We start from the raw sequence: 14956 nt of genomic DNA, 5'->3' as shown, positions 1-14956 counted from the left end.
CAGGAGCGGGATGTACGAATGAAAAAATAGTGTAAAAATTAAATTTATTAGATGGAGAAACGAAGTTTTGTTGGAACTTCAAACCCATGGGTAACTGAAGAACAATCAACAAGTGCACTGAGCAGTGTTTTACACGTAGCAAAGAGTGCTGGACATTTGAAAACGGTTTGTATCATTTTAGTTAAGCTTAAATTTCATTGTCCTTGAAATCATTCACTATTAAGTATTATTATAGCTAAAATAACAAATTCTCGATCATGAGAGGATGTACCTTCTGCGTCAGCGTACTTTTCATAGAATAACACGATCGCGCGACCTGCATGACCGAACCTCGACCTTGCCTAGCACAATGTAGCAACGACCGTGTGATTGGTCAATTCTCAAAAGCTGTGTTTGCGCCCGTAAGCGCGGGTATTTGCGTAGTACGCTCGGTGCAAATAACAGTGCGTACCCAAGGTGGCTCTCATGATCGAGAATTTAATATTTTGGCTATAGTCATGATAGTGAATGTGTACTGTACATGTACCCGCCCGTATTTTACATAGGATAGGCCCTATGATTGATAGGGTACCCGACAAGCGGCTAGGGGATGCAGGGGTAACCTTGTCAATCAAATACTTCATCTATTGTGTCCAATACTTGATCCGATAAGTGATCGATGTATATCGATAAAACAGGGTTCGGTTTTTGCCGGCAAAAACCTGTTTTCGCCGGCAAAGTGGCAAAAACCTGGCAAAAACTGTTTTTGCCAGTTTTTGCCTGGTTTAAACCGCAAAAATGGCAAAAACTGGCAAAAACTCACATATAGTCACTCAAATATTAAAAAGTGGCACAGAAAGCTCATAAACAGTAACACACAACTTTTAATGAATCATTCAACATATTTTTTGTCTCATCAAGTCCTTGAAATGAAAAAGTTTTGAATTTTATACATGCTACATCTCGGTTAAATGCACTTGAGCAATGAAAACGCATGCCTTTAATTTCTTAATATAATTGCTTATAATTACAAAATCTGGCCTTGTTACACTTGGGAACTAATTTTTGTAACTTAATAATTTGTTTTGAGATGAAAAAACTGAACTACAGGGTGTATCAAAATGATTGGTACCCATCAATGTTGATGTTTATTGAAAAGTCTGCCTCTTCCAAATGCAACATTGGATAGTCTTGAAATGTCCAGTATGTATAGTTTATGAATTGTTTTACAATTAATTTTCAAAAATACTTGGATCCTATGTTGAAAATGGATGTGTCAGGCTCATCCAGTATCAATGAAATATGATGGGTACCAATCATTTTGATACAGCTTGTATAAATCACTTTTTTTAGTTTTTGCCATTTTTGCCGGCAAAAACTGGCAAAAACTGTTTTTGCCAAGTGGTTAAAACCGCAGTTAAAACCGCGGTTTTTCCACTCGCGCAAAAACCTCTAACCCTGCGATAAAAATAAGATCAAGATCATGGAATTAAGCTACGGCGGCGCGCTTTAATACTTTGTGTAGTGTGTTTCCATACAAAACGTTTTAAAATGTTTTCATGACCTTTAATTAACCCGACATTTAATGTTATTAAAACGTTTTTACCAAAAGCCAAAAATATAGGCCTAACCTGTTTAAAACGTTTTAAAAACGTTTTGTGTTTGCCGGGATGGCATTACAGACCTTCACATTAATAAAATGTAGATTATTTGGTAGTTTTATATTATAAATGGTCAATTATTTAACATAAAAGTTATTATTATTATCATTATTTATAACATTGTGATGATTTTTCATTATTATTATACATTTTTATTTCATTTCAAATTGTAATATTTATTCCATGCAGATTTATGCGCACACGTTAAAATTGGTCAATTTCGCACAGTGGTCCTCTTGGGATAATTGCCTATCGATTGGATTGATCATGGATATAAACGTATTGGTGATGTCAAGCTTAACTTTGGTGGACAATAGAATAACCATTGATTGACAAGGTTACCCCTGCGTCCCCTAGCCGCTTGTGGTACCCGTGCATAAAATTACCCAAAAATCACAGGCTTAGCCATGAGCACATATGTGACTCCTCGCCACAACTGAGCCCGGATGTCGCCAATCATCATTTTTGAGATATTCAACCAAAATATTCTGCTTGAAATTAGCTTTAAAATGATGTATATCATGTCTATAGTACTTGACATTTAAGTAGTGAAAAATCAATAAAACAGTCAATAAATCCTTTCTTTCCTATTGTTTATTGTTAAGTTCGATGGAGCATATCTCAATAGTGGCACTGGCGACATCCGGCTCAGTTGTGGCGAGGAGTCACATATGATCATGATGATATTAAATCGTAAACATCACTCAAATTTTCGCCTAGCTCTCAGTCTCATTTTTAAATTTGTAAGGAGATCACATTCATCATATCATTAGTTATAGTATTTTAGTAAACACAATTTTCAACACTAAAATTGCTAATTGTTAAAACCCAATTATATTAAATACAAAAGTAAAATTACTGCCACAACCTGACAATTGCAAAAAAACTGTATAGCCCAATTTTAGGCAAGTCACTGCACAATTTCATGAGCTGAGGCTTTATTTAGTCAAAGGATCAAGCTTGTTTTATTTGACGTCCATAATTTTTGGTGGATTTTGCATGCAAAAGCAACCAGGCTTAAATCGTGCGGCAAGTGTGACCCGATGACCAGTTTAAAAAATAAAAAGAATTAAAACATGATTGTTGTTGTTCATTTCCTTGTTCAATTAATCTATTTTTATGTACAGAAGCAGGAAGATGAAACAACTGAGCTTATGAAGATGGTCCATGATAAATCACCATCATTAAGGCTAATCAGACAGCTGAGAGATATTACAGAAAAACAGAAAACCCTTCATAAGGTAAGTGAGTTAGCAAATTTATTATAAAAATCTCATTTTTATCAATCCAATATTAAATTAAAGCCAATGTGTTCATTGGAGAAAGAAATAAATTACTACACCGGTAGCTAAAATAATAGTTTCTCGATCATGAGAGTATGAATGTACTACGTGCACTGCGTAATGTCGCAAGTTTAGTGGAATGACACGATAGCGCGATTGGATTGTGCACGCACAGGAAATGCAGCGCTAGGGTCATTATTTCTCAAATCACCCAAAAAAAATATGATTTTACACCTCACCAAATTCAAATTTGTTCAAAATTGTTATACAGGGTGATTTTGGCTGGCAAAGCTCAAATTTCAAATTTTAGCTTAATCGGACGTACGGTTTTCGCGCTATGCCCCGCCCATTTTTCGCGAAAAAAAAAAAAAAATGGCGCGCCCATCAATATTGTCGCGACCATATCTCCGTAACCGTAGGTCCTACTGAGCTGAAATTGGTGTCATTTTTTAGCTAATCTCTCAAAGAATCTAATCTCTAAAGAATACTATCATTTAGTGTGTAGGAGGAAGAGAAAAAATATGACCTTTTTTTTTTTACTTTGACCTTGAATTTGACCTTGTTGCCCACGTGACCGCAAGGCGAATTTTGCGTTGGAATTTCTGGAATTTACACCTCCATATGTTGTCTACATAATATCAAAAATTGGAGGGTAATATTTTTTGTTTTCTTGCTAGGCTTTCATAAAGCAAGCATGTGGTTGAAAAACTGTAATTTTGTATGTAGGCTCAGTATATTGTACACATGATACTATTATAATATAGGCCAATTGTATATAGGCCTATATGTACATGCATTAAATACATATGTTTTCACCTGCATGCTTGCTTTTGAAAGCCTAGCAAAAAACAAAAAAAATATTACCCTCCAATTTTTTGATATTTTGTAGACAACATATGGGGGTATAATTCCAACCCTAATTACCCTCATGGGTCATGTGGGCAACAAGGTCAAATTCAAGGTCAAAGTGCAGAAAAAAAGGTCACAAATTTTCTCTACTCCTACATACTAAATGATAGCAGATTTGGATTCTTTGAGAGATTAGCTAAATAATGACACCAATTTCAGCTCAGTAGGACCTACAATTACGGAGATATGGTCGCGACAATATTGATGGGCGCGCCATTTTTCGCCAAAATCGCAAAAAATGGGCGGGCATAGCGCGAAAACCGTACGTCCGATTAAGCTAAAATTTGAAATTTGAGCTTTGTTAGCCAAAATCACCCTGTATAACAATTTCGAACAAATTTTGAAGGGGGTGAGGTGTTTCCCATTGGATGAATTGAGAAATAATGACCCAAAACGTGTGTGGTAGGCGTTGTACGCCGATGCAATTGTCATTGCGTGCCTATTGAGCTCTCATGATCGAGAAACTAATATTTCAGCTATAGGCCACCTTAATAAAAATTTAGTAAAATCATGCACATTTATATGCTTTCATTTTTTAAACAAAAACAAAGCAAAAATTAAACTCAAAATTTCGATTTGATTTTTTGGATGCTAATAATGCTAAAATAATATAAAATAATAAAAGAAACACAGAGAAAAATTTAACTAGTTTCACAAAACTTGCTGTTTTGCCAAAATAAACATGTTGTTGAAACTTTCTTTTGGTATTTGGTGTTAAATTAAGAATGCACCACATCATGAATTCAAAATGATATTTCAGATGACCACCCCACAGAATTTATGAGTGCCTTTAATAATTACCGGTTATGTGTTTCTACTTCCTAGGTCAGTATTGAAGTGCAGTGTAGACGTATGGACAAAGAAACAAGGGACATCACACACCTCAATTTACTTGGTAAGCAAAAAAGTACATTTTGTTGGTCATACATTTTATGGCGCATTTCGGGTATAGAACAATTCTTTATATATATGTGACATGAAAGTGGACTTTCTGTGAAATAAGAATAATTTTTGGTTTGCTGCGAATCATGGTTTTCTTTAGGCATTTTGCTGAAGAAGTATTCGTTTTTTGGACCCTTTCAATTGTGAATTTTTCTTCTGAAGTGGTATAACATATTGCCCAGGGGTAATTTTTATATTTAACAATATATGTCTCAATTTCACTGAATTGTTAACCCCAGTTTTTTTCCCCACCAGGATGCTTAAGAATCCAAAGAGTGCGGTGGGGGAGGTATGCGTGCGCCTGCGGACATAATCCCATGGTTTGGGTATTTCTATATCAATTCGTTGAATATATGGATGTGTACGTTTTCTAGATTTGTGTGCATTGGACTTTGCACTTGAAGGGATATGCAAAGTGTGTAGAAGTCCAGTTAGCTCAATTGGTAATGCACTCAATGATAAAATTACCCTGGGCAAAGAGCTTCCTGCTAATGCCTAGAAAAAGATTTAATTGCCCTTTCCCGACCGACACAAAAAATATAAAAAATCAGTCACTTTTTCCCCCAAATTGGAATTGTAGCTTTTTAACATTTTACTAGTGGCGTTCTCAGCACTATATATTGGTGAAATTTAAATCTTAAAAGGTGTAGACTCAATATATTCACATACCGTATTTTGTCAAATAAATGCCCCCGGGGGCGTTACATTTTCCCAAAGGGGGGCATTTATTCAAGGTCAATTTTAGAACTATAATTCACGTTAAAATCATTAGGTAAACTTAAAACTCATGCTAAAATGACAAACTATGAACTAGAAACACTGACTTCTGGTTCACTTCCGGGTTTCCAATCCAGATTTTCGCCAAAAAGTGACACTATTATCGTCCATATGGGCAACTTGGTAACCTTACTACACAAGATAGCATGGAAATATCAGCATTTTTGAAACATCTTGGTTGAAAAAAGTGGTGGGGGGCGTTTATTTGAGAGGGGCGACTATTTGATGAAATACGGTATAGACGTCAATGAATGCTGTAGTGTAGGCCTATATTTAAAACAAATGCTATATTTCTTGAACTGCATGACTTTTAGTCATACAGTTCATGTGCATTTTTTGGTCTGGTGTTCCTGACCAGACCAAAAATGTTTGCTGAAAGTCTTACACAACAGTCTACGCCTGCAAACAAGCTAGAATTAATAACTCTTCAGGGTTTCTCATTGACCAAATGGTCCATGGCAAGCTGTAGATACCACAGACTACTTTGGGATCTTAAAAAAAGAAGGATTGACCTACCAACTCAAATAAATTTCAAGCTGAAAGAGCAAACAGACGTGTTATTTTTTTTGGGCCTAATTGTGCTGGTTAACCATATGAAACTCTGCAATATGTGATGCAAGCATTGATCTTTGCTGTCTTTTTTTCAGAATCCAAAATTGCTCACCTAAATGAGTTGAACAATCATCTCCAATCAGTAGTCCAGCACAAAGATAGAATTATCAACACTCTACAGCAGCCCTTTGTTGGAGACCACCTCAAGCTGGAGGCTACTTACCATAGACACATAAAAGAACTGTTCCCATTGGTCGCTTCCTCCCTGGCTGAGCTTACAGCGAATCTAGAGAACATCCAGTGGGCAAGTGGGTTTGATCTACAAGATGGCAAACTGGTGAGTAGGGTAGTGTGCGCTTTAAGGGGGTACTACACCCCTGTCCAATTTTGTGCCTGTTTTTGCATTTTTTTCTCAAAAATTATAGCGCATTGGTGACAAGTAAGATATGTAAATTTATAGGGGCAAGGACTACAACTAACTGCACTGGAAATTTTATTTCAGCACCGACAACAGTTGTGGAGTTACAGGCAAAAATGAGGGAAAACCAGTATTTGATCAATAAATCAATAACTACTTGCCTTGAGTTGCTGAATTTTCAGTGCAGTAGTTGTAGTCCTTGCCCCTATAATATACATATCTTACTTGTCACCAATGCACTATAATATTTGAGAAAAATGCAAAAATAGGCACAAAATTGGCCAGGGGTGTAGTACCCCTAAATATCATGTATGGGAGTAAATATGCATCACTGAGCTCTTCTTTCATGAATCGTAATTTAAAAGAACAACAGGCTAAGAACATTAATCCTATCGCCCTAAGGGAAATTTGATCAGAGGTGCCCTATGTTTGTCCACCCCTGCCCTACTGAAGAGGAGGTAAGGTACCAGTCTGAGGGGGTTTGGTTGGAGGAGCTTTATTTGTTGCCCGTCCTGTCCCACTCACCCGCTAATGGGTAAGCAGGCACCCACTAGCCTATGAAGTGTTTTGTGGTATTCAGTGAGATAAACCCTAACACCAGAGGGAGGTTTTGTCATAGGTGCTCTATATGTTACCCATCCCACACTGCTGAAGAGGAGGCACACAGTCTGTAGTGTTTTGTGATATTTGAGGAAACAAAAAAGGAGAGAAGATGAACAAGAAGTCACTTGGATTCGAACCATGGACCTCTTGTGTGGGATTCATGCATAAGCACAGTGTTTATCCTCATGGTATTTTGTTGTCTTTATCCATGTTATGGTTAACATAGTAAAATACATGTTAGTTAACCCTAACACTGATCACTGCTTTTAGCTATCGGAAGTTAAAGAAGAAACAAAAAAAGAGAGAAGATGAAGATGAACTACCCCCGGGATTCAAACCTTAGACCCCTTTCGTGCCAAGCACACGATCACCGACCGGTAGCCACAGGGATTCCGCTAGCCCGACCATCAATTTCGTGAGCAAATAGCACTAAGGGTGATTGTGTCATGGCATCATGTGGGATTCATGCATGCAGTGTGGTTATCCTTGTGGCATTTTGTGGTCTTTAGCCATGTTAGTAGGCATGTCCACTAAAAATTGAAGTACTTTTAAATTGATTCAGACCTAACTTATTGGATGGGAATTGATGAAAGAAACATTTTGGCGTTTAAATAATCTTAATCGGACGTTTCATTCCAGAGATATGGCCTTTCGAGTGTCACGGTTTTATATAGGGCTGCTAGAACATGTTAAAAAGTTAAAGTCCAAAAAGGAATACTAACAGAAAGTGCAACTTTAAGGTACTTTTTCTTAATGTATTTATTAACTATCTTATCTGGAACATTATATTTGCTTATAACAACATGAAAATAAGATCATCCTGAAAATTTAATCGATTTTGTTGACATACAACAAAAACTATAAGACCTCAAAACCCATGGTTTGTTTGTTGAAACCTCAAGCATGATCATAGATGGCATTATGGAAAATATCTCCATAGAGGAGATGAACAATAAGTGCATTATTTCAAATGAAAAGCGGTAGTCTTAAACATTGTTCAATCTTTTAAGGTCAGCACATTTTATCTTCAAAAATTATTATATTTCATCATGGCATAAGTTTGGTAACATTAATCACTACCAATTTTGAGAAATTTGCTCCAACTCAAAGGTTATCTTTACTACATTGAGCAATACACTGTGTGCATGGAAGCCATGATGGTCCCCGGTTTTATACTCCCTATGAAATGGACATGGTAGTGAGAAGTGCACGGGAAGTGCATGATTTGAGATGGGCGCATGTAGGCTTAAACATTCTTAAATTTCTTAACATCCTACACATTTTGTCTTCATAAATAGTTAAATTTTATGAGTATGTAAGTTTGCTTGTCTGATTCACTCCAAATTCGGAGATAATTGCGATTGAACACCTGATGCACGGAATGGTGTCACTTCAACCTGTTGTAGTTCTCATCTCATTAAAAAAAAAATTAAAAAAAGTTGATCTCTTCATGCAGGAAGGTCCTCTCTATTTACTGACCAAACAGGAAAAAGTTTGGTGAATGTTTTCTGTGGAATCAGGAATTTCTTGAAACACCCTGATATAGCCTACATTTGGATCAAAACAAGTATGTACGCCATTTAACATGCCTGGGATTTCTTGTATCGATCAGTTTCTCCATAGACAATACGTGTGTGAGTGCACGCACACAGTAAATGAAAAATGGTTCTAGTGGAAACTGTATTGAGAGTGGGCATCCCTAATGTTAGGGTTAACTGTATCACCCTGAGGTGCTCTATACATTGCCTGCCCCAACCCACCTAAAGGGCACCCAATATGTAGTGTTTTGTGAGGTTAGGGTTAATTAAATGGAATAATGTCTCCTACACATACCGTATTCATCCGAGTATAGTCCCACGTTCGAGTATAGTCCCACCCCCCATTTTTCGAAAAATTCCAGAAAATTCGAGTATAATCCCACCCCCCAATTGTGAAAAATGTTCACCTAAAACACGGGTGGGACTATACTCGGACCAATACGGTATTTAAATATACCAAATGTTATGTAATATGTTCAAAGCAGATCAAAGGCGGCAATTGTGATGCCGAGATACAAGTTTTACTACATGTAACTAAGTATGTCAGGGATGTAAAGACTTGGCCAGTTACTGCTCCAGTATGTGGGGATAATAACTGAAATCGTCAAAATTGACTTTAGCCTGATTGGATGGCTAAAATTACCAGTGAAGATATCTTGCACTTCCCACAATGCATTTCTTCCTTGTACTGATTTACTATTCAGTGCAATGTGGGTGGATAGTAGTGACAAAAAATACTTAACTGAGCTCATCCAAGATAGCAAATCAGTACAGAAAAGAAATGCATTGTGGGAAGTGTACGATATCTTCTCTGGCCGGGGGCACTTGTATTTCAATTGTATATCACCCTCGTACAAAAAAGCGAGTAAAAAGGGTCTTTTTCAGCGATATGCGAGTATCAAAATCAGCAAAAATGGGGGAAATGGTACCTTAATCGCACAGATGTTACTCAAAAGGGTTAGCTAAATTCGACACCAACATGCTGACAAAAATCAGTTGAAAAGAATATTAAATTCAGGGTAACACTGTACTCAAAACTTTTTCATTCATTTTTATCAGGCCTCTTGACCATTGCTACCGGCTGTTTTATGTGTGTTCATCACAACTCATAACAGTAAAATATTTGCTTAGGGTAGGAAAACAACTGCGTAGTACTTTTGGTCCATTTTACACAAAAGAAACATATTTGCTGTGGGTACTTTGAATGTTATATACAACTTGAAATACAAGTGCCCCCCCCCCCCACACACACACAGAAAGTTTGTAACATCCAATTTGGACTTGTACAAAAGAAATTTGTAATGTGCATGTCTATTTCTCTTTCTTTGCATGTCCACTGACCAGGAAGATAATTGCTAAGATATTTTTTGTTTTGTTTGTTTTTCCTAAATACAGGACTACATTCTTGGAGACATAGCTTCAGGCCTAGCACAGCTACAAACCAATGTACAGACTCTATACCAATTAAGGAATTCATTACAACACTTCCATTAATCCTACATGTGTGTATGACCAGGGATGCTTCAGGCCTAGCACAGCTGCAAACCAATGTACAGACTCTATACCAATTAAGGAATTCATTACAGCACTTCCATTAATCCTACATGTGTGTATGACCAGGGATGCTTCAGGTCTAGCACAGCTACAAACCAATGTACAGACTCTATACCAATTAAGAAATTCATTACAACACTTCCATTAATCCTACATACATGTATATGACCAGGGATGCTTCAGGCCTAGCACAGCTACAAACCAATGTACAGACTCTATACCAATTAAGAAATTCATTACAACACTTCCATTAATCCTACATGTGTGTATGACCAGGGATGCTTCAGGCCTAGCACAGCTACAAACCAATGTACAGACTCTATACCAATTAAGGAATTCATTACAACATTTCCATTAATCCTAAATATAATGTGTGTGTGACCAGGGATGTGACACTCATATTCAACCCCTAAAAAGTGAAGTCACTTCACCGGCATTGGGCTATTCCATTTAAAATCCACATCACACTACCCACGTGGAAGATTTTGCTAAAGTCTGCCACAGAGGGCATATCAATTTTGGTTAGAATATAGACAATTGGGTAGCTTCCATTTGAAATACTCACTCCAGTTGTGGAAGATATAGGTAAAGCCATTATACAGGGGAGTATGGGTTTCAAAATGATTAACTCTAACCAATTACATTTGAAATTCATACTCCTCCTGAAATCTTCCACAGGGGTAGTGTGGATATTAACTGGAATAGCCCATTTGGGGAGTTTTTAACCTGAATTTATTACGTATGTATGCAGACAGCAGTGCTTGTGTACTACTTCAATAGTAACACTGACTTGACTCTTAATTTTGTTTGATTGACAGTTGCTAGGCTCAGTCATAATTAGTCCCAGATCTTACAGATTACGATATTTACGCAGTTACACCATACTATACTCAGCCTTGATTCAAGTCTAGCATTTTTTGCCCGTCATACTTTGGAGAGAGTGGCGACTGACTTCATTTGCGCATTTGAAAGAGTAGCTAAATCTATTATAGTATATACTATATAGTGCTCCAGAATCCTTGGTGTGACTCATAACAAAAAGATGATGAAAAGACAACCACTCCCAGGGACTGTCTTTTTGGAATTTGCAGGAGAGCATTCAATAGCTCTACCGGAGCCTTCAAGAGAATGTAAGGAGAGAATGGTCAACTAAGGAGAGCTAAAAATCACTCTCCTATATCAGTTTTATGGAGAGCAAGAACGATTGCTCTCACTCCTCAAAGGCAGTCCCTGCACTCCTTGCCATCTTTATTCATCAGACATGGAGGACAATTTGGGGTATTGGTATTTTGCCATGGGATGCATTTGAAACTAATCATTGCTTATGTGTGACACTCCCAGGCGACGCACAATTTTGAAATGCTTGGAGCAGCGCACCGATTGTGATGAAGGAGACGCATAATTGCATTTGTCATTACAATTGATGTATAGTTTGTGTTTGTTCTGTGTGCTATCGGCAAGGACCTGAATACTCCAAATTTGTCTTCTACATGCAGAAATGCCATTCCTCCCTATTTTAGAGGGAGGCTCTCTATTTTTGGAAACATTTTGACACCCAAATTTGGCAGCCTCCCCATTTCTGACAAGTTATGTGCCATTGAAGTTGCATGTATTTTGAAAACCTCCCCATTTTTGGTTTGAATCCTCCCTATTTTCTGGATGTTACTGTTGGCATCTTTGCTACATGGTATCATTTATTATGAAGACCTTCTGCTCATAAATTGCTGCTGTTTTGACCAAGCAGTAGCCCTATGGAATTAGCTGGATGCAAGCTGTACTGAATCTAATTTATGTAAAGTAACCCTTTAGACATCTTTGTGATGTATTCTGTTATCCATTGGGCTATTCAGTTGAAATCCATACACCTCTATGGAAGGCATGACCTTAATCTTCCACACAGGGAATGTGAATTTCAAATTGGAGTTGTTCTATTTGAAATTTACAGCCTTTGTGTAAGAGATTTTAAGGTCATGTCTTCCATAAGGGTGTATGGATTTCAACTGGAATAGCCCATTGCTGCCGTTTTGACAAAGCAGTCAGGGTTATCAAACCCACGATTTGGTAGCCTAATTGGGCGACTTTTAGAGATTATTCCCGTGACTTTTGACAATTTCTCTCCCATAGAAACCAATGGTTAAGAAAAAATTTGGGCGACTTTTCAACATTGGCTCCCGCGACTTCCGATAATTTACTGTCCCATAGAAACCAATGGTAAAGAGAAAAATTGGGCGACTTTTCGATTATTTGACCCACAATTTGGGCTGAAATCTTTTGGCAAGCCGTAAACCTATGGAATTCATTGGATGTATAAGTAGATTGTATAGACCACTTTACATGTGACATCATTGCCTGGCAGTATGCACGCAAATTATGAGAATTTCCATTGTTCTTTTGCCTTGCAGTGTGCGTTCGCATTGTAGTTTTCTCAGGGCATGTGCATTTTAAATCGCCTATCACATGTCATACAGTACAAGAAATCCATTGAACAGTGTAGCGGTTTGTTCAAGCATATCGATAGACCAGTCCCTCACGTTTGTTAATAAACAATGGTGTCAAGTGGTCTATAAAGCAACCCTTTATATACTGTACCAAAAAAGTATCCTTAGCAAAGTTACAAGCATTTGATTAGACAGAGGTCAGTTTTAAAAGTGACAAACTGGCCTGGCCTGTTCAAAAATCCCTGGACTAGACATCTGGTTTGAGAGTAGTGAATGGCTAATGTTTGCACACCTTTAATTTAGAAGAAAAGGAACAAAAGAAAATTGAAATAAAAGAACTGACAGATAAAATGAAAGTCATGAAAAGTACAGAGAAGTAAAAAAGGAAACAAAAACTGCTTTTAAATAAAGCTTCTTTTGAGAAACTATGTTGTCTCTTTGTTGCCCTTGTTGGAATCTTTTCGCATCTATAGGGCAGTTTATCGCTTTTAAAACTGGACCTTCGTCTATAGTCAACTGCTTGTAACTACTTGAGGTCACAATGGATTCAATGGGGTGTCATAATGAGCAGGATTAAATATATTTACCCCATATGATTCAGTTTTAAAAGATTTTTCCCAATGTAAAGATACTTTTGGGGGGCAATATACAGCTTGTTGACTAATTCTGTTATCTATTCCCTTGATAATAGATTACCAACCAGTTCCACTGGAGTGAAAGTTTTCAGTTTATTCTTATGGTCAAGAACAAAAGATGAAAAGATAGAAAATTTATTTTGCTCTGCAAATACCTTGTGCTTGATCGCAACAAAAACATGGCTTTTTAATCAATTTTGATTAACAATTTTCACTGCCAATAACTTTTTTTTGCTCACATTATTTTGGTGTTGTCATCTGTAATGTCAGATGAGACTTTTCTAGCCAGAAAAATTTATCACCATACAGTGTTTGCACTATTGTGATATTCCAGTTGAGATCCATACACACCCTATGGAGGACATGACCTTTCTTAAATACACAAAATTTCAAATGGAGTTACCTTCATGGGCGACTGCGTTTGAAAACTATTCCTCCTGTGTGGGGAGATTTCAACTGGAATACCAACCAGGCCTGCAAATTATGTGATACCCAGAATCTTTGTAACCAATCTTGTAAATCTCGTCAAAACTTTTGTTCCTTTAGCCATAAGGGCCGCTACAGACATTCATTAGGAGAGAAATTAATTGGATTGAATTGTTGAACAACTATTTCATGTCATATTCAGAGTCTGTATGGCCCTCAACTTATCAGTGTGGGAGATTAAAATTAATTGATCATTATTTACTTGTACATTTTGTGTTTATCCAAATTTGATAACTGTATATAAAAGAACTTGATAAGAAACTTACTTTTCTTGCATTATGTGTTGTGAATTTCTTCTACTTGTATTAGTTACGTTGCTCATTGATAATGGGAATAGAACCAGTAGCAATTTATGTGATCTGTTTGGGTCCTTCCAATTAGGCCAAAAAAAAAATTGTTTGTCCACGTCCGACCGACCCTGTACTCTAGTCCCGACCGTGTGTCTTTTTTTTTTTAATTTGCGTTGAATGTGCTGGTAAAACAGTGGTTAGTATAAATTCAAAGAAAGAAAATCTAAAGAAAGTGAACAGTATAACATGCAGAACCATCTTAAGAGTTAAACCAGTAAAGTGCTGTGTGTTTTGACTTATTTACCAGTCTTCAAATTGTCAGTTTCAAGTGCAATATCTGTAAAATAAAAAAAAATCCGACCTACCGACCCAACTGTTTCATAAGCCTCTATGGACAAACAAACAATTGTTTTGGCCTTATTGTCACACTATCTGCCAATTTACAATGTAGTCAGCTGAAAAATTGACTTGATTTTAAATTCTCCTATAATAATAAAAATGGTCATATTTAGAACCTGTATACAGGATGTCCCTGAAAGCTATACCAGTTAGGGGACAAACCAAAAGATCGATGACGTCCTATAAGTTTCGTTTAGGGGGGAGGGGGTAAAAATACTCGATTACGTTTGTACAAAACATCGGTCTGAAGAATGTGTCATTATAATTATTATGTCAAAATTTTCAACATTTCATTATTACGTTTCTGGCAGGGAGGGAGGGGGTCGGCTGAGAAACGAAACTAGTTACGTTTATAGGACTTCATCGATCTTTTGGTTTGTTCCCTTATAAATCAGCTATTTCATAATTTTTGAATTTTGAAGATTGACCACACTGTTCGTGAAATATAAGAATTTTACAAAACTCCTTCATTTGTAAACCTTTCCACGGATT

The 14956-nt window shown here is 36.9% G+C and overlaps 1 protein-coding gene across 1 annotated transcript; it reads left to right on the top strand.

Annotated features, from left to right (window-relative positions):
* LOC140165009 (uncharacterized) lies at positions 1-14040 on the top strand. The gene is made up of 5 exons (XM_072188419.1): positions 1-165; positions 2768-2881; positions 4658-4727; positions 6199-6440; positions 10058-14040. The coding sequence occupies exons 1-5, from the start codon at positions 52-54 to the stop codon at positions 10154-10156; spliced, it is 639 nt and encodes a 212-aa protein (XP_072044520.1). The 5' UTR covers positions 1-51; the 3' UTR covers positions 10157-14040.
* Positions 14041-14956: the final 916 nt, after the last annotated feature.

Source organism: Amphiura filiformis, chromosome 11 (genome assembly GCF_039555335.1).
Source record: "Amphiura filiformis chromosome 11, Afil_fr2py, whole genome shotgun sequence".
Lineage (NCBI taxonomy): Eukaryota > Metazoa > Echinodermata > Ophiuroidea > Amphilepidida > Amphiuridae > Amphiura > Amphiura filiformis.
This window is presented reverse-complemented; position numbering and strand designations above follow the sequence as displayed.